Source organism: Manis javanica, chromosome 16, assembly GCF_040802235.1.
Source record: "Manis javanica isolate MJ-LG chromosome 16, MJ_LKY, whole genome shotgun sequence".
Taxonomy (NCBI): Eukaryota; Metazoa; Chordata; class Mammalia; order Pholidota; family Manidae; genus Manis; species Manis javanica.
Genome location: NC_133171.1, coordinates 26,614,602 through 26,635,720, shown reverse-complemented (window position 1 = coordinate 26,635,720; position 21,119 = coordinate 26,614,602). Strand labels below are relative to the sequence as shown.

The 21,119-nt window shown below is 47.2% G+C and overlaps 1 protein-coding gene across 1 annotated transcript in view; it reads right to left on the bottom strand.

Moving 5' to 3' along the window:
- Positions 1–19,975, bottom strand: part of B3GAT2 (beta-1,3-glucuronyltransferase 2) — a 46,308-nt gene extending 26,333 nt beyond the window's left edge. The window contains exon 1 of the mRNA XM_037012625.2: positions 18,777–19,975. Coding sequence (XP_036868520.1) covers positions 18,777–19,370 — 594 coding nt within the window. The 5' untranslated portion in view covers positions 19,371–19,975. The remainder of the gene's footprint in view (positions 1–18,776) is intronic.
- Between the last annotated feature and the right edge of the window lie 1,144 nt (positions 19,976–21,119).

The window sequence follows — 21,119 nt, the reverse complement described above, 5'->3', positions numbered from 1 at the left end:
AACACAGTCTTCTCCCCAGCTCACTTGATCTTCAGGCTCTCGTTCCCACACACGCTGCAGAAAATGAGAACATTTCAATTTTTTTGTCTTATATATGAAACATGTCAAACATAATAATAAACCAAGTTAAATCTAATACATAAGTTTTTCATAAATTGACAGAATGGCCTTATAGTTACAAGGCCCTAATGATAGTACTGTGTTCTTTTTTGGTATTTCCTTAAAATGCCTATCAGCTCCTAAACGGCATTTTGCCAAAGCACTAAATGATCAAATCTGAACTACGGGTAAGCAGATGCCATCTCAGACTTGGGTGCCCTATTGAGAAGGCATAGGTTGTACCCTGCATACAGCAGGTGCCAAAAACTTCTTGGTAAGCGTGTGAACACAAGCAAAGCTATCAGTATGCACCGTGCTGTGCGCGAGATAAGCTCAGAGGCGGGCAATAAAAGCACAGAAGGCAAGACATTTTTAAAACGGGGAAAGAAGTTACCATTAAAGAGACTAATAAACCATCACCGTGGGGCCACTAGTAAAGGAACAGCCACATGGCCAAGCATGTTCTGTGGACGCTTGTCCCTGAAGCTGGGCCATGAAGGATGCACATGATTCTGCCCACAGACCACAAAAGAGCTGAGGGTTCTATGCACTGGGGTGAAGGTGGCCGAACTTCACATTTCTGGGCCAGTTTTGTGCTAGGTAGGAGACGTCGGCCGTGCTTAGGACATGCCAAGTGTCTGAGAGCAGCTCAGGGCTGACATTTGTTCATGTTTTGTTTTTTCAGAGTGTTGGGTGTTAAAGCTGAAACAATGACTGTTTGAATGCAGGTGAGGTGACAGGATTATGTCTCCTGGGAAGTAAGTAAAAAGTTTGCCATTTAAGGAGTTGACCAAGTCAAGAAGACCCGCACGCCCCTGCCACGCACGCACTGCTCTGGGACGTGCCTGGAGACCCGGCAGCAGGGCTGGGCGCTTGGCCCCTTGACGCACGGCCACCACACTGGGCGGAGGGTGCCAGACATTTCCAAGGAAAACAGCACAGCTGTTTGCAGAGTGTCTTCACTCCACCCCTGGGATGCATCCTTTGTTCTGTGTCCTTTTCACTCCATCTTTGTTCTTCAAGGATTCCTTGGCAGGCGAGGGGCAAGTGTAACAGTGATGTTACTATTAACAGTAAGAGCTCTTCCATACAACCAGAATATTCTCAGTACTTAAAAGCCTTGTTACTTTCTTAACACAAAATAGCAGTTACATAACAGGCACAATGTGGGGTGCCTGGGGGGAGCTCCAGTCTAAAACTGTGGAATAAAGCATTAGATACTAAGATAAAGCAGCAGCGATTCACATACTTGAGAGTTACAATGTTGCGAGCAGACCTGGCCCCCAGAGGCCGTTCCTTGTCTTCCTACTTCTTCAACTCTGTGGTTTATTCTGTGTCTCTGTGTCACATTTTGGTAATTTTTGCAACATTTCAAACTTTTGCATTATTTTATTTGTTACAGTGACTGTGACCAGCCATCTTTGATGTTCACTATTGTAATTGTTTTGGGCCCCACGAACTGTGCCCACGTAAGACGGTGAACTTGACTGACAAGTTGTGTGTTCTGACGGCTCCCCTGACCAGCCCCGCCCCGCCTCCTCCCTCGCCCTCTGCCTCTCTAATTTCCTGAGACACAACAATATTGAAGTAAGGCCGATTAATGACCCTACAGTGGTCTCTAAGTGTTCCAATGAAGGGAAGAGTTGGCAGCTTCTCTACATCAAAGGCTGAAATGATCAAACTTTCAGTGAGGAAGGCGTGTTGAGAGTTGAGAGAGGCCCAAAGCTGAGCCTCCTGGTGAGACAATTTGCCAAGCTGTGAATGCAAAGGCCAAGTTCTGAAAGGACATGACAAGTGCTTCTCCAGTGAACACAGGAATGATAAGAAAGTGAAACAGCCTTTTTGCTGATGTGGATCAAGTTTTATGGTCTGGACAGAAGATCAAAACCAGCCACAACATTCCCTTAGGCCAAGGCCTAATTCAGAGCAAGGTCCTCATTCTCTTCAATTCTATGAAGGTCGAAAGAGGTAAAGAAGCTTCAGAAGAAAAGTCTGAGGCTAGCCAAGAGGTAGGTTCATGAGGTTTAAAGAAAGAAGCCATCTCCATTAACATAAAAGTACAAAGCGGGCAGCAAGTGCTGATGGAGAAGTTGCAGCCAAGCTGTGCAGGTCTGGCTGAGATAATTCATGAAGGGAGCTACACTAAGTAACAGATTTTCACTATAGAAGAAACAGCCTTCGATTGGAAGAAGGTGCCATGTAGGACTCATAGCAAGAGAGGAGAAGTCAATGCCTGGTTTCAAAGCTTCAGAGGACACACCGACTCTCTTGTTAGGGGCTAATGCAGCTGGGGACTTTAAATTAAAGCCAATGTGCATTTATCACTCCAAAAATCCTAGGATCCTGAAGAATCAAGCTGCATCTGCTCTGCCCGTGCTCTCTAAATGGAACAACAAATCTTGGATGACAGCACCTCCATTTACAACATGGTTTACTGGATAGCCTAAGCCCATGGCTGAGGCTCACTGTTCAAAAAAGATTCCTTTCAAAATATTACTGCTCGTTGGGAGTATGTACTTGCTCAACCAAGAGAGTTGATGGAGGTGTACGATGTTCTCACACCTGCTAACGTAATATCCATTCTGCAGCCCAGGAATGTCAGAAAGTCCCATTCACAAGTGAGATAGTATGTATGCTTACTGTTTAAGCCAGGTTTAGATTGTTTAAGGTGGGGTTTTGTGACTTGTAGCCCAAATCCTCCTGTTTGCTACATTTGCCTTGTTCTTGTCTCGAAGCAGGTATTGACGTCTTCACATTTATGTCCAGAGTGAAGATTCTTGACAAGACCTCCTGGGATGTCACTATTTTGGGCTGTTAGATTGGTTCAGTGCTTTAAAAGCTTTCATTGCTGAGCCAGGGAAAAGTATGGTGTGATTTTATGAAGATAAACCTAAGGCATCTCAAAGATATGTGCCTGAACGGAGGAGGGCGGAGAGCGTCAGGGGCCGCCTCCTCAGGGAAGCAGTCCTCAGGGCTCGAGACACCCTTTGCATGATTCACGTTTACTGGGACCTAATTCCCTCAGAAAATGGGAACTTTCCATTTTGGTAGAGTCTTTGACTGAACAATCTCTATGGGAGATTTAATTTTTTTCATTGATTAATAAGGCACCAGAGTGCTAAGGTGTTCAGTAAAGCAAAGTACCTCGTGGCAAATTCTAAAGAGAGCACTTATGAGAATTACAATTTGAAAAAAAAGGTTTCCCTGTGCAGTAAGAAGCAGTAGATTAGAGATGTGCACAGCAAAAATAGGTCTTTAAAACATGGTACAGCATGGAAAAATAGAAAAAAAATCTATTCCCTATTGCCATTTATGCACATTGAAAATACTGCACACAGAACACTATACATATCACAAGGATACATATAAATACGATAATCCACAGCATGCACATTATGATAGATGCCTGAAGGTTAAGGACAAAGGAAATAAACAGAACAAGGAAGGAAACTTGCAAAGGACGGTGTCAACAGCAGGTTAGGACTGGGAACTGTGATCGACTCTACGTCTATTCCTGAAATCTAAGGGAGAGAGAAAAAATTTCAGGTTCTCCTGGTGGAAAATATACTCATAGTAAGTGACAAATGAATAAAACAGGCATAGTGACGGAATCCTTTAAGATTACGGAAGTAATTAAACACTCTTAGAAAACATTTAAAAGGAAGAACTTGACAGAACTTTTCCTAGAGTAGCAGGATTCAGAGCAAGAGAGAAGTCAATGTAGACAGGCACAGAACCCATGCCTATATGGTCGCTTAGTCTGCAACAAAGAAAGCAAGAATAAACCAGAAGGAAAAGACAGTCTCTGCAAGAAAAGGTGCTGTGAAAACTGGAAAGCTGCCTGCAAAAGAATGAAACCGGACCACTTTCTTACACCATGAACAATGTAAAAGGTCACTTTACGTAGTTATTCTGACCAACCCTTACATTGGCCAAAAAGTTGGTGCAGCTGGAAAGAAAACCTAATTCAGAAAGTCCAATTCTCTCTCTCCCACACACACACAAATGCAGAGGCTCTTTACTCAGTACAAGATTCATATCTGGGTTTATTTAAGTAAGGCTTTATTTACAAATCAGTAAGTCCTTAACTGGGAAAAGAGTATCAGAAAAGCAAAATAGGTAAAGAAACAAGAACCAATTCTATGTTATTTAGAACAGACATACTTAAAATATAAGGACAGAGATAGGATAAAAGTAAAAGGATAGAAAAAGGACACCATGCAAACAGTAAGCATGTGAACACTGCTGTGGTTTTATTAGTATCCGATAAAGTAGCTTTCAAGCCAGAGATTACCAGAGATAAAGAGAGACATTTCATAATGCTGAGTCAATTCATCAAGAAAAAAATAAACAAATCCAAGTGTATGCACCAAATAAAATAGCTTCAAAGTACATGAAGCAGTCACAGCAATCAGACAAGAAATAAAAGGCATCCAAATTGATAAGGAAGAAGTAAAATTGTCACTATATACAGATGACATTAATGCTATATATCAAAAACCCTAAAGATGTCACTGAACAACTGTTAGGATAAATGAATTCACTGAAATTGTAGGATACAAAATCAATTACAGAAATCCATTGTGTTTCTATATGCTAAAAACAAACACAGAAATTAAGAAAACCATCCCATATAATTGCAGCAAAAAGAATAAGATACATAGGAAGAAATTTAACCATGGAGGTGAAAGGCTTGTACTCTGAAAATTGTAAGACACCGATGAAAGAAACTGAAGGTGACACAAATAAATGTAACATTTTTCGGTGCTCGCAGATCAGTAGAACTACTGTTAAAACATCCATACAACCCAAAGCAATCTACAGAGGCAGTGCAATCCCTAAAAAAATGGCAATGGCACTTTTCACAGAATTAGGGCAAATAATCCTAACATTTGTATGGTACCACAAAGGACCCCAAATAGCCAAAGCAATCCTGAGAAAGAAGAACAAAGCTGGCAGCATCATGCTTCCCGATTTCAAAGTATTTTGCAAAGCCACAATAATCAAAACAGTAGTGTGCTCTCAAAAAAACAGGCAAACAGATCAATGGAACGTAACAGATGCCCAGAAATAAACCCATGCCTATATGGTCAATTAATCTACAACACAGGAAGCAAGAATAAATAAGAAGGAAAAGACAGTCTTTTCAAGAAAAGGTGCTGTGAAAATTGGAAAGCTACCTGCAAAAGAATGAAACCGGACCACTTTCTTACACCATAAACAAAAATAAATTTGAAATGGATTAAAGAACTAAATGTAAGATCTGAAACTATAAAACTCCTAAAGGAAAACACAGGCAGTAAACTCTTAGACATCAGCCTTAGCAATTGTTTTCTGGATGTCTCCCCAGGCAAGGGGAACATAAGCAAAAATAAACAAGTGGGACTACATCAAATTAAAAGCTTTGGCAGAGCAAAGGAAACCATCAACAAAACAGAAAGGCAACCTACCGACTGGGGGGATATATTTGCAAGTGACATGGCTGATAAGGAATTAATATGCAAAATCTATAAAGAACTCATCTAACAATAAACGAAACAACCTGATTAAAAAATGGGCAGAGAACTTGAACTGACATTTTTCCAAATAACACATACAGATGGCCAATGGACACATGAAAACGTGCTCAGCATCACTAATCATCAGGGAAATGCAAATCAAAACCACAATGAAATATCACTTCACACCAGTCAGAATAGCAAGTATGGAAAAGACAAGTGGTAACAAGTGGTGGTGAGGGTGTGGAGAAAGGGGAAACCTCGGGCACTGCTGGTGGAAATGTAAGCTAGTGCAGCCACTCGGGAAAAAGGTACAGAGATTCCCCAATAAATTAAAAATAAAAATACTATATGATCCAGTAACTCCACTCTGGGTATTTACCCAAAGAAATAAAAAACACTAATTCAAAAAGATATAAGCACTCCTATATGTATTACTCCACTACTTAACAACAGCCAAGATCTGGGAGCAAAGTAAGGGTTTGTCAATAGATGAATAACATACATGGTACATATGCACATGGAATATTACTCAGCCATATAAAAGAAGAAAGTCTTGCCATTTGCAACAACATTGAGGGTATTGTGCTAAGTGAAGTAAATCAAAGACTAATACCATATGGTTTCATTTCTATGTGGCATCTAAAAAATAAAACAATTGAACAAAAAAACCTCCAGAAACAGATTCATAAATACGAGAAAAAGCTGCTGGTTGCCAGAGGGAAGAGGGGTGGGGGGATGGGCAAAACAGGTGAAGGGGATCAAGAGATACAAACTTCCAGCAGTAAGTAAGTCATGGGGATGAACAGTACAGGTGACAGAGTTAAGATTGTAATGACTCTGATTAGTGACTGATGGTAACTACTTATTGAGGTGAGAATGTGTAGGAATATAAATGTCAAATCCCTACGTTGTACACCTGAAACTAATATGTTCAACTATACTTAACTAAAAAATTGTAAAAGTAATACATAAAGCAAAAAATAGCTTAAAGAAGGAGAAAACAATTCATATAGTCAGAAATTTCAACACAGCTCGTTGTGTTGATAGAGCAGGTGCTCTAGAGACCACGAGGCATGCAGAGAATTTCAGCAGCACTTAACTCACTGACAGACACGGAACTTTATACCCAACAACTGCAGAACAAACGGTCTTTTTGGGTGCACAGGGCCCATGCATCAAAAACAACCATAGCCTGGAGTGTAAAACAAATCTCAATCAATTTCAATTAAGTGAAATTTCAGGTTATGTTATCAGACCACAAAGAAGTAAACTAGAAATCAGAACCAAAGATGTTTTTAAAATCTCTATTTAGAAATTCAGCAATGTACTTTAAGTAAAATTATAGAAAATAGATGAAAAAAATCAATAAAAATTGGAACATATTTTAAAGGGAACAATATGAAAATACAGCATCAAAATTCGTGGAATGCAGCTGACAGTGCTTAGAATGAGGTGTATAGCTCTCAGCACACAGAAGTAAGGAAATGACAGATGTAGGTTTTCATCTCAAAAAACTAAAAAGGAGAAAATTAAATCAGAAATAAAGAAGGAAAGAAACAGAAGAGCAAAACAAATACATAAATGAATTAGAGAATTCCTAAAACTCAACAAAAATAAAAACAACCCAATTAAAAAATGGGCAAAGATATGAATAGGCATTTCTTTAAAAAAGAAATGCAAATGATCAATCAGCACATGAAAAGCACATTAAAGACATCATTAATCATTAGGGAGATGCAAATCAAAACCACAATTTGTTTCCAACTCCTACCCATTAAGATGGCTGTTACCAAACACAAAATCAAAAACTGAAACTAACAAGTATTGGCTAGGATGTGCAGCGACTGAAACCCTTGTGTTCTGCTGGTGGGATGGTAAAATGGTACAGCTGCTGTGGCAAACCGCACGGCAGTGCCTCAAAAAATTACACATAAAATTACCTTGTGATCCAGCAATCCCACTTCTGTTATATGTACAGACACGTAAGAGACTGAAAGCAGAAACCCAAACAGGTATTTGTACACCAATGTGCACGGCACCATTCACAATAGCCAAACAGCAGAAATAACCCCAAGTGTCCACTGATAGTTGAAGGGCTAAGCAAAATGTGGTATATACACACAGCGCAACATTATTCAGCCTTACAAACGCATGAAATCGTGATACATGTAACAATGTGGATAAACCTTGAGGACACTATACTAAGTGAAGAAGCCAGGCACAAATTCTCCCTTACAAGAGGTATCTAGAGTAGTCCCATTCATGGAGACAAAAAAAGATGACAGGTCACCGAGGGCTGGTGGGAGCGGTAAATGGGGAGTTATTGTTTAATGCGCACAGGGCTGCATCTGGATTGACACAAAAGTTCTGCACGTGCCTAGAGGTGACGGTTGCACAACAAAGTCAATCTGCTTAATGCCTCTGAACTGTATAGAAATGGCTGAGATGGTAACTTTATGTTATGTGTATTTACAACAAAAAAAAATTACAGGAATAAATATTCAATTTTTGTTTCTTCCCCACTGCCTTTCACGATTAGAGAAAAGAGATGTAACAGGGAACTGAGAACAGGCGCCTCCCTGTACCGTCCCTGGATTCAGGAGAGCCAGCCACGTGAACACGTGCATTTAGAATCTGCAGGACGGTGAACAGATTTCCAAAGGAAGTCCGGGTTGCAATAAAACCCCAGTCACTGCCCAGAGAAACACAAGCGCTGTCAACCCAACTTCTTAATGTTTTTGTTCTTTAAATCCTTCAACAAAGGGGGGAAAGCAAGACCAGAAAAGGTTAAGGTGAAAAAATCACAAAACCAGCCTTTTCAATATGCACAACAGGAGCCAGACGGAAAGTAGCGGCCCCGCAGCCCCGGTAACCATTCAAGGGGCCTGAGCCCCAAACACCAGCCCTGAGGGCTGCAGGAGACTTTTCCTGCAAATAAGGCTGCAGCTCCCCTGACGGGAAAGGCCGCGGGCGCCTCCAGCCCTTCTGTCAGTGCGGAGAGATGTAGCTGAGGAACTTTTCAAAGTTCCAGAAATATCCCCAAACTGTCTTCTGACCTTTAAAAATGACACTGGCATTTTCATCTTGCAATGCCAAGTTTATTTAGATGATAAACACCACACACATCCCACATGGGCCGCGCTTACGTGCTCATCCCCGCAGGCTGACAGCGGCATCTTGGGGCCACAGAGACGTCAGTGGTGGTAGCTGGGGGTCTGACATTTGCCTCTGGGGCCTCTCCACAGCCCCTGTGGCCACTGGCTTCCGACAGAGGCAGATGTCCAGACGCACAGGGAAGCTGCCCTGTTTGCCCACCTTACAGGTGTATCACCTCATTTAACCAACGCCCCCCTCAGGCAGTCAAAACCCAAATATAAATTTTGAGTTTCCAAAATCTAAATTACTAATAATAGTCTACTGTTGACTAGAAAGCCTTACGGATAACATAGAAGTGGATGAACATACTTTGTATATATATTATATCCTGTATTCATATAAGAAAGTAAGCCAGAGAAAAGAAAATGTTTTCAAATTGTCCCAAATCTCCAAAAAATTTTCCAACATACTAACTGGAAAAATCTGTGCCTTAGTGGGACCGTCACAGTTCAAACCTGCGCTGTTCGGCAGCAACTGTATATATACTTGTATCCGGCAGAGAAAGCTATGAGGAAGGGCATGATTCTTAGGGCTTTTCCCTATTTACGGACATGCCTGGGGTGTGTGTGGTGGTGGTGGGGGGTGCAGCTGAGGTGATGTGGGTGGGGGGTGGCGAGCACAGGGTAAACAATGAAAATGTTTGTCAGTGCCCCTGGGGTCCTGAGGCGCTAGGGCTGAGAGCTTCTAGTTCAGCCAGGCCCAGAGCCACATTTTCCAGTTCCTAACTTACTGCTGCTTCTAGAAAACAGCAGTTTTCAGACTGTGGGGAGGGGTTCAAGGTCCCTGATCACGTACAAAGAATCTCCATGGAAGATGCGAGCACAGAGAGCTTTAAGAGAATAAATTCCCAGACCCTCGGCTTTCCTCCACTGCCCCCCAGCCCTCTAATGATCGTCCTTCTCCCACTTCACAGAAAAGGGCTACTTCTCACCCATCCCGAATGGCATTAATGGCATTAAATGTACTGTCTTATCAGGTCAAACCTCTAGAGCACCAGACAAAGGAAGTCAGAAGTACTGCTGCCCGAGAAGGTTAATGTCTCCAATGAATGGGTAATAGGTCCTGGGGACGACAGGACGTTTCTAATTATTTGCTTTCAACAGAACTGAAGGAGACCTAATGTCATGAGCAGATCATTAAATATTTTTCGCTGAGAGGTCACTGTATGCTTTTTGGCTTAGAGCCTGAAAGTTTAAGAAATTAAACTATCAGAAAATGCTTCCCATTTTATTTACTTCTTTATGTAAAGAAAGTTGACCTAAGAAGAATGCAATTTATGCTAAACTCTCTTTCTAGCAATCAGTAATACTCATCAATGAATACACAGTAGTTTTCAACAAAATGCTCCACCCACATCATTAAGAGATCAGTTTCCAATAACGTAGCTTTCATGCTTAAGAGTTAATTATTCAACTTGGAAACATTGATGTTTTTTTGATTACTTATTCACTGCTACTAGTTGTAATGTGAACTCAGTCCTAAATAATTTTTTTTTTCTAAAGAATTTTTTAGGACTGAAGCTTAGAGCCACAGGAATTTTCAAAAAATTAGAATTCCATCTATATTCTTTATTTTGTTGCTGCACACATGCACGACAGGAGGATCAGTAAAGGGCCCTGAACCTCAAAATATTGTGCTAGGATAAAATGCTGAGTAAGAATGGAGACAGAAAGGAAAAAGAAGAGATTTCCAAATATTACTGAAAACTATATTTATTAAATGAATTTATAAAACCATTATAGGGTTTATAATATCCACTGGATATATTTAATTTTCATTTACAAATGTCAATATTTACAATTCACTGGAAATTACGATTTGCCACCATTTTAAATGATTTTTTAAATTTAAAGTTACAAACATATCCTAGAGGGTGTATAGTTTTTCTAAAAGCTTTTAGGAGTTAAGTGAATGGAAATGTTGAGGCCACTGCACCAGACCCCTGGTTGTAACCCCAATTCTTGCCAGAGACGGACCAGGGGGTGCAGGGTCTGTGAAGTAAGAACTCATTTGCCAGCAAGGAGGCAGCCGAGGGACCTTGTGGGCAAACACACACCCCACTCCAACTGCTACATCTTCCCCATTCTGGCAAGAAATAAGCTCTACAATGTTTTGATTCATGAAAATTTAAGCAATGTTTGAAAAAAGAGAAACAAGCTCAGGGTGGACTCCCCAGTAACTGCCAGTCAGTGTCCCAGCGAAGGCTGGAGGGGGCTGGCACAAGGTGAGGCTATCAGCCCCGATCCTCCCCGCCCCCTCCAGCAGGTGTGCAAGAGGGGCACTCCCAACCTTCTCACTCCTCGCAAAGGGCCTTAAAAATCAGGCTATTACTTCTAATCATGTGCTTTAAAAATAGATTCCTTTCATTCCTCCATTTATTGTTTTTTATGTTTTATATATGTCTTCTAATATTTATTTACCTGCCCTGTCCTTCATAACTTACCATCTCTTTGGTTCATTCATTCATGCCAGAAATAATCTCTTGTGAAAGATGGTCTAGGTCCTCCTAGGTGCTGGGACTACAGCAGCCAGAAATGACCCCCAGAACCTGCAGGGACTTGTTGGTATCCAACTCTGAGCTGCCTGCAAGCCCCCTTCCTAGCTTTCATGCCCTCAGTTACCAGCCTGAGACCTCTTGCCCCCCAGAACAGCCTTCCACCTTCTCTCAACCTCAAATATCCTTCAGATGCTTTTTACTCTATCACATTTCACTTCCTCCCAGGACTCCTTGTGGACAAGCCCTATTTAACCCCTGTCCGTCTGATCACTGTAGTAATACCCAGTTGCGTAACTAAGATTTCCAATTTATGCAGTTCCACTTGGGTACAGACTAATTCGGGAGAGTCAAGCACCTCCCCCTCCCCCTGCCTGCAGAAACACAGTCCAGATTTCAGGGACTGCATATTTAGAGGCATCGAACCAGCTGAGACAGTGCAGCTACTGGTATGCCCTCAGCCAAGGCAGTTGCCCACTGAGGAGAGGACGAGAGGAAAACAACTAATAGCTACGATTTGCCTACAGCTGGATACACACAGCGACCAGATGAGGCAGGCAGGCAACTCCTGCCGATGCCAGGCATCCCCTAAGTGCTGAAGCTGGATTTGAACACGGGGCTGTTTAATTCCCAAGCTGCTACCCGAGCGCCCCGCCTGCCTCCAGCCTCCAGCCTCCAGATGCATGAAGAGGCCTAACAATCGGCCGCTCACAGCTTCCCGTCCCCCTGATCGGACATTGCCAGGGGTGCCTTGCTATATACACAGCCTGCACCCACCTTCTCTCTCTGTCCCTCTCCTCTGTAGCATGAATGCTCAGAGTCAGAGTTGGGGCCACATGCTGCTGTGCAGAGGTGCAGGCGGAGCTGCCTACGTCCCCACTCCCGCTCCGGCCAGCACACCTGCAGTCGGGGACATCTTTCGGTTCTCTGGACAGTCACACACCCTCTTTTTCTCAAGTTTGTAGTTACGGGTCCCTCCACTCAGAGAGGTCTTTTCTCCCTGACCACTGTCCACCAGGCCCCACCATCCTGTAGGTCTCAGCTTAAATCTCACTTCCTCCCCAACTGCTCCTACAGCCTAGAACCGCACCCGTGCCCCCGCCTCGCACACCCGGACCCCTGCCTTCCTCTCGCCGCGCTGACCTCACTCAGCATGCGTATTAGTCCAGACGCTCAATCCATGGACTCGAATGCCTGCCCTCCATTCGCGGCTGTCTCACTCACGGCCTTAATTAAGCACAGTGCCTGATACAGAGCAGGTGCTCAACGAGCACCTGTCAAGTGGAGGAGGAGTTCTAAGTATGTTCCAGTATCTTCTGCAGGTGATAATGCTTAAGCTCAGGTAAAGGAGAGGAATCTTGAGGGTGACACACTATTACTGCTAAGATACAGTTATCTTAGGGGACTGAAATCCAGGTTAATGGGGGATGTCCAGTGTTTAGCACACCCAGCCTTCATTAGAGAGGTGAAGACAACCATTTGTAAATAGCCTGCCTGCTCAGGCTGAAGGGAAAACAGTCATATTTTCTGCATCTAACATACTGTGGAAAGTTCTCTTTCTACTGCTGGAGAAAACTGGAGGGAAAAAAAAACGACTGAGTTTTCAATTATTTTGAGAAAAAGACCAAATAATCTGACATGCGGTAGAGAACATGATCACCCAGCTAAGCACAGCCATCTCCAAGGTTTTCCTAGCAGGCAGAAAGACTCAAGCAGTAACTTATTCATTTTGTTTTTAATTCAGGGAAATTTCTAATCCCAGAAGAAATCAGTCAAGAGAATTGACAGGCCTTCTAGCAACAAGTGAGCAGCAGGTGACCCGGGCTGTGCCGGCCTGCAGGAGCCAGCATAGTCCCCACACCGGGTGAGGCTCCAAAGCTCCCACAAGCACATCTCTGTGCTCCAGGGAGGACCTGCCTCAGCCTCTGTGGGAGGGCGTGGCCAGCAGGTGTCTGTCACCCACACTGGCTCAGGTCCCCAGGTCCTCTCCTCTGTCCCAAGGGTTTTGTAAACCACAGAGCCCACTTAAGCCCACAATTCAATATTGTTCCTGATTCCCATTCTTCCCTGAAAATTGCTCTTCCATTCCATTCTGTCTGCCCTGAAAAAATACATGCCCATTAATAGAGTTGCTGATGTACACATATCCACTGAGGGAAAAAATCAATTTTAATGTTTTTTCTTCTTGTAGAAATGATCAGTTCTTCTTTGTTCACAGGTATATATACATGGTTTAAAAATCAAGACTATATATACTAACTTGGCAGTTTTCACTTGACTTGAAGAAAACAATCTAAAAATCAAATGGTCTTCAAGTAAGATAGCAAGGGAGGAGATAGAATTTTCACAGGACCAAACGGTATCAGGAAAAAAGGTTGAAAGAGAAGCTTAGAAGTTGGTAGAGCCGGAAGTCAGACCTGAGTTCAAGTGTGGCAGCCAAGAGCACCACCGTCAGAGACTCCCGCCGGCCAAATGCTCTGCCCGTCCCAGGGACACACTGCCACCTTTCCGTCCCTGTCAGCTGATGGCCCTCAGGACAGGTGGAGAGTGCAGGCTCTAGGACCGGGCCACCTGGGCTCAACATCCTGTCTCTGAACAGCTGTGTGACCTTTTCAAGTCACTTCCTGGCACATCTGCTCAACCATGAGACGCAGACACTAATGCCAATCCGAGTGCACAACTGTATTATATTCAGGCTGCACTTTAAAAAAATCTCTCTACTCACCGAAGTGTTCTGCTCGTGCCTAAACATCAGCATTAGGATGGACAAGAAAAATGCGGGCAGAACTGGCACCTACTTCATGGGCTGCTATGAGGAGCAGGTAAGTTCATACAGGTAAAACCTTACGGGGGCTCCTGGCCCATAGTAAGTGCTCAGCGGATGTCAACTATATTTTGCTTGTATCCACAGCAAAGGGTATTTTAACATTTATTTTAAATTGTGCACAAAAATCACCCAGCATGAACAGTAAATTATCTTATTTCTGTGAACTGGAAATCCAAGCCTACGTCCTTACTTACCGACTCACCTACATACCTATCTATGGGCTGGTGTAACCATTTCATTTACGTTTTGGGGGGAGAGATTTGAGAACCATGCAAAACTTAAAATTTCATGCTTAATATCACTGCAAATCAAACGTACAATGATGGGTTATCTTAACTTATACACACTGAGCAAATATTCCATGAGAGTCCAAAGGGTTTGACTAGGCATGTCTGAACATTCTTGAATTCTATACACAAAAAAGGTGCTTGGATACCACCTGGAATGGTTAATAAGACAACTGACTTCGGTTCGTCTATTTCGCTTTTGCTGCATGCCTCAAAAGCAACTACTATTCCGTTTCTATTCACACAAGAAAAACTTGACCAGCTTGTAATTGTAGAGGCAAGCGGGACAGAGGGAAATGGAGGCGCCCACCAGTTTCCAGGAAGCAGCAGACAACAGCCTAAATGCTTAAAGGACACACATGCCACACCAAACAATAATCCAGACATGTCTTCATGTCTTTTCATGAGAAATAATAAACAGAAGTAGGCTGGGGGACAAAGAATGAAGGAAAACGCAGCAGGAAGAGGCGGAAGGGAGAATGTCTTTTAAACCCAAGTTGTTATTCTTAGTCCATTAAAATATCAAAATCCTAATGAAAACCGCTGGTCTCCAAAGAAAAGTCTGCCAAAAATTAGCCATAACTCAGTGCTAACCACCCAGGGAGAATAAAGAAAATCTACAGATTCAACACTGAAAGCCTAAGAAAACTGGCTGTAGTTATATATACACATTTTTACAAAAATGCTCACATTTTATCAGACCAATGGCGTGGTTAATAATAGGCTTTTTGATATGGAGAAATAAAATGCAAGGGGCACATTTTAGGTAAAATACTCTTCTTATGCTAATCCTAAGAGAATCTTCCAGGTTTCTTCACTTTGAAAAGATAATTACCCTAAAGAAACTATATCAAGGATAAAAGGAAAGGCAGATAGATCTCCTGTCTCCTCCAAAGAAAACACAGAATTTACTATGGGTGGGGAGAGTGCCAAACACTGTAAATTTGAATATCCTTTGGAGTATGGCCCTAATAAACTGCATGTTAAGGGAGGAGCACATTGGTGGTTCAGAAAAGCAGAAAGGAGGCCCACCACAACTCTCCCACCTGCCTAGTACACAAATTGCTTAACAGCACCCAGCCAGAAATCCCAAGGGCCTCTTCAGTTCACTGCTTGCCAGCAACATCTTCAAGACAGACACTGTCTTGTTAACTGAGTCCTTTCACAAACCCCATGAGTGTCTTAGTCGGCCTGTCTTCCAGTTTTACCTCATTAAAGTTAAATATTTAAGATTTTTTTTCTTGCTTGACAAATGCTATTTTTTAAACCTTTCAGTCCAATTGATTTCCAGAGATGAAAGCAACTTCACCTGAAAAGCACCAGCTTTAACTCAGGAACACTCACAAGGTTTTTCCAGTAAAAAGCAGAAATCTGGTCACTAGTGTTACTGAAAATATGATTAGATGTACAGTCACACTTATTTGTGGCCGCGGCTTTTATTAAAGCAGTTTAAATCCTTTGAAAATAAGCTTTCCCGTAAAGCCAGATCCATGGGGTGCACTGCAGGCAGGATTACCTGTGGCGACTCACAGGGCAAACCCCAACGCCACTGGGAAGAGCGGGAGCAGTCGCTGAGATACTGGAAATCTGCAAAGCCCCTATCACTCCCTCCTGCAGACAGCCCCGTTTCTGAGGGTCAACTCACACTGACTTCATTTGCTAATGGGTCTGGCTGTTCACGTAGGATTGTTCAAAGCGAGTATTTCTCTCCTGGCAGCACACCTCAGTTGAAAGGGGAGACTGAAAATTATTTTGCTGTCTGGGAGAAGAAAGCACCATTCCAGTCACCAGGAAGAACTGAGCACAGACTGCCTGTTGCACCTTTAATTTAATTTGGAGACCTTTCATCTTTTACTTCCTTCATTTGCAGCCAATGCTTAGTGAGCTAATTTGTACCTGGTTCATTTTCCTCCTTTTATCTTATCTATGCTAACATCAGCCATGGAAATTAGAAGCACTATGAATAAAAGATGAAGCCCTACCTGGGACATTCTATCCTAAGTGCTGTGAATTACTGAAGAACTAATTTGCGTGTGTGCACAATATGAAAGGCTGAGATATAAGCCTCAGCCTACAGCATCCTTGATCAGCATCTTCCTTTTCCTTGAGGAGCTGCAGGTTGTAGCTGTTTTATCTGGTCCTACCTTTTTCCCAAGAGAACAATGCCTAGACTGTAATCCACATGGAATCATTAATCCTAGAACCGCTGGTAAGGCAGAACGTCCCATTCATGCACAAGATTAAGGATGCTTAAATTCCACCCATCTGACTTCACAGAGTTCAATACTGTTTGCCATGCAAGAAAAAGAATGTTATAAAAAGGAAAACAATGCATGCATGGTAAATAGATGTCTACTGTCCAAAAACATTGCACAGGAGGAGAGAAGGGATGGTGGTGGAGAAAAGGACTAGTCATAAAATTCTTGTCTGGAAGTATCCTCTAGCAGCCACAGAATTTAAATTCTAAGTGTGTGATGCATATTATGCTTTTGAAGAATTCCTGCTGTTTTTTATTTTGTATACTTGGCACCTCTCCACAAAAAGAATTGCATATGCTCTTAATTTAAGTTCATTTTCATTATTTCATTATTTCCAACAATACAAAATTTTAGCTGCTGGAAGGGTTTGCGTGTTTTTTCCCTTTATAGTTTCCTCTTGGCCATTACAATTTTTTAATCCTCACCCTCTCCTCTTTATCTTCTCTTTTTTCTCTATAAACCAATGAAAAACACCTGCTGGATTATTCTCCTGCTGCTTAATACCCACCATTCACAAGCCTTACTTTCAGTTTGGGAAGCAAGAAAGCCTGTTCTGGCCATTTCACAGCCTTCCTGCCAGCTCTGCCACTCATCTACCGCCTCACAGCACTGGGCTGGAAGCTGGGGATAAACTGAAAATCACTCCCCCTTCACAGCCCATCCCCCTAAGAAGTTAATCAATAGTGACGGCGTGTGACTTTACTTACACAAGACCACACATTTTCACAGGCAAGGCAACTTCCAAGTTGTAGAAGAAAAAAAAGAAAAAGACTTAGGGATTTTAAATTACGGCATACTGAAATATGAAAAGGTCTTTTTTGGGGAAAGAGTAGGTCAAAATAAAAACCACTTAAAAATCAGATGATATATCTCTAATGTTGGTTATAATAAAGACCGTACCATATAGGGTCAACCTATTTCTTCAAGAAACATGGAAAGAAAGCCCCAAATCACCCAAGGATGAAGAAAAGTGGGGACCAATTAATTACTGGTCCTTTTATTCATGGAGAGGATGAATAGAAAGGAAGGGGACAATCGCCCTCAAGAAATGGATTTTTAAAAGTCACATAGGCAGCAGTTAAACTGGAAGGGTCAGAGTAGCTCTGTCCTAAGGTTAAGAAAGAAAGCCAAACAGACTGGGAGAAAAGCCTAAGGTACTAGATGATCGCCAGACTCAAAGAACGTCCAGCTTAACTTATGTGTGTGTGTGGGGGGGATGTCTCGAGGCAGGTCGTCCAAGAATTTGGGGTGATGGAGGAAGGCAACAGTCCCCAGGGATGTCAGAGAGGGCACAATTTTTTCAGCTGTATTTGTGTAGGAGGAAGAGGAAAACCGATCAAACCATGTACCCAGTCTCATGAGCAGAACGCACACAGACTGCAAAACACCAGCCTCAAGAAATAACACCTGTTCTACCCCTGAGCCCGCTGGCCTCGGGCACATGTGACCCTCGGAGGGAAGAGGCCACCTGAGCCGCGGGGGTCGGGCTGCGCTCCGGGCACAGGCAGCGCCCATGCGGCGGCCCGGAGTCGGGCCGTATGGCCAGCTAGCCGGGAGACTCAGACGGGGGTGAGAAACGGGGCCGGACGCCCGGCTGACACCTCGGGCTGCGGAAAGCCCACCACGGGCCCACAAGTCTCAACTCATCCGCCACGGGGCTTCCTGAGGAGGCAGCAAGGGCCTTTGCGGGGTGCGGTCAGCGGTACAGGGAGGGCGGCCGTGGACGTCAGTGTTGTCGACGAGAACCACTTCCGCGCGGGCGGACTGCGCGAGGGACACTGGGAGCTGGTTTGCACCCACCCTCCCTACCTTCTGCCACATGGTTCTGGGCCCAGAACCCCACGAGTGCGCGACCCCTGACCCGCGCCCTCCCTGGCCGCCCCCCGGGCCCCTTCCGCGGCCCGCCGTCTGGGGACATCCCTCCCGCACGGCGCCAGCGCCCGCGCCACTCCCTCGGCGCAGTCCCGGTGCAGGTGCGCCCAGAGCCTCTGGGCAGCAACCCCCACCCCCGGGACCCCGGGGGGCCTCTCCCCGTCCAGCCCCGCGGCCTGCGCACGGCCGTCCTGGGGCGAGCGAGCTCGGACAAGCGAGAACGCGGCGCCCCGAGGCCCTCCCGCCCCGGAGCCCCTGCCCCGCTGCTGGGCCGGCCACTACCTCCTGGAAGAGCTCCAGACTGTAGGTGTTGTCGTCGTCGGCGAAGAAGAGCACGCCGGGCTGCGGGCGCCGGCGCTGGTGCCTCTGGCGCAGCCACGCGAGGCCGGCGTTGCGCTGCTCGGTGGCGCGCGGCAGCCCGGGCCGCTTGTAGCGCCGCGGCGTGGGCACGTGCAGGTGCGTGCAGGGCAGCCCGGCCCGCGCCAGGAACCGGCTCACCAGCTCGCTGCGCGCCGCCGCGTCCTCCACCAGGATCCAGTGCAGCTGCGCCACCTGGCGGAACGTATTGGCCAGGCGGGTGAGCTCGGCCTTCTGCACCGGGCGGCTGTAGGTGGGCGTGATGGCATAGATGGTGGGCAGAGGCGGCTCCGGCCGCCGCGACGCGTTGCGCCTCTCCCAGCCGCGCCCGAGGCCGGGGGCGCGGCCGCTCCTGCGCGGCGGGATCCGGGCGCCCCCGCGGCCCACCGCGTAGGGCGAGAAGTAGGGGCGCGGGGTGAGTGGGGGCGCGGGCCTGCGCGTGTCCACGTCGAGCATGAGGATGACGATTAGGATCCAGGGCAGGAGGATGAAGAAGCGGCTGCACAGCGCGGACTTCATGGTGCGCGCCCCCACGGCCGCCGGGCGCCCCTCAGGGGGGCGGGCCGCGGCACCCCAGCGCGCAGTTTGGACGGCGGCGCCGCACTCAGGCAGCTGCGGCCGGCGCGCTCTCCATGGGGCGCCAAGGACCTGGGGCTCCGGGGTGCGCGGGCGCCGCCGCTCCGGGCAATCGGCGCGAAGCGGGACTCGGTGCAGCCGCGCACCGCCAGCCCCGGAGTTGTGCCGCGCAGCGGGCAGGCGGGGATCTCCACCCTTCCTCCAGAGAGTGGGAGCCGGGAGCCTGCACCTTCGAGGGCTGTGGGCGGGCGCCCGGGTCTCCTTGGTCACCTCCCGGCCGGGCGGCCAGCGCCGGACGCGGGGGCTGCTGTGCCCCCAGCGCTCGCGCGCCGCTGCGGAGGCCCGCGCTCCCGTCCTTCGCTCTTCTCGTCTCAGAACCGCCCCTGCTCGGGCGGCAGGAGCCCCCAGCCTGGAGAGCGAGGGGCGGAGGCGCCGCCGACTCCGATCTCCCGGCCCTCCTGCGGGAAGGCGGCAGCGCCGCCACTGGCGGAGAGGGGCTGCGAGCGGAGGCGGGGGAGCCGGGGCTGGCGCGGGTGGCCGGGCCTGGAGGCGGCGGCGCCGCCCGCGCGGGGCGGCAGGGGGGCCCGCGGGCCGCGGACCCCGGAGGGCGGGTGCTCGCCGCTCCGCGCGCGCTCTGCTTCCCGAAATGCTGCCAGGTCTGCGGAGACCGGCCCGGATACCCGCTCGCTTGCGCCAACTCGGCGACCTGGGGTGGGAGGGAGAGGACGGCGGAGGGGCAAAGACCCCCCGCGGGATGCAGGGCCGGCGCGCTGCCGGTGTTGCTCCCACGGCGCCGCCGAGCGCTTTCACAGCGCGCGAAAGCCAGAAGCGCTGGGAGACCGGGGGTGCCGCGCACAGGAGTCTGGCAGGGGAGCGCGCCAGAGGAGGGGTGCGCCAGAGGGGGGTGCACCCGCACGCCGGGCCCGCTTCGGTCAGACCATGGGGAACACTCCGGAAACTCCCGCGGAGGGCGTTTAACTTAGTTCGCTTCAGCAATCCGGAGTCTTGGTTCTTCGCAGTTCGCTGCCAAAGGAATCACTCTGTTTGCCCCTCCCAGCGGACCTTTCCGGGCGGCCTGGGAAAGGAGAATCGCCTTCCTTTTCTGGGTGACGAAGTCGAGGCTCAGAGGTTAAAGCGCATTCGCCGCGGCAAGTGGCCACGTGGCGAGAGAACGCGGTCCCCGGGTGGGCGGGCGGCCTGCGGGGCGCGCCCTCCAGGAGGCGGACGGGTGCCGTGGGGACCGCCGCTGGCAGGACCCCAGCAGCGCCTGGAAGCCAGCGGGGACAGCGGTGCTAGCTGCACTTCCTCCGCCTGGCGACCCGCTAGCCGAGTCCCTGGCTGCCCCTGCGCCGGGCAGAGCAGCGGGGCCGCGCCCCGGGCAGGTGCGTGCCCAGCAGCAGGAAGGCGCCGCCCCCAGCCTGTAAGCAAAGCGCTGGCGCCCTCGGCGGGCCGCCGCCCTCGGTCCGGTTCTCAGGCCAGTTCCCCTGACGGCGCGTTCCGAGCGCGCGAGGCGGAGCCCCGGGCCGAAGGCCCGCACTGTCGCTGCCCCGCCGCCCTCGCGACTCCCTCCCGCAGCGCAGCGCGAGTCCCCCGGCTCCCCGCGCACAGCGCCCCCGCCCCGGGAGCGCGGACCCGTCCCGGCCCCCCTGTGTCGCCGCAGCTCGCTCCTGACTCCCGGCGGAGGAGCGCGTC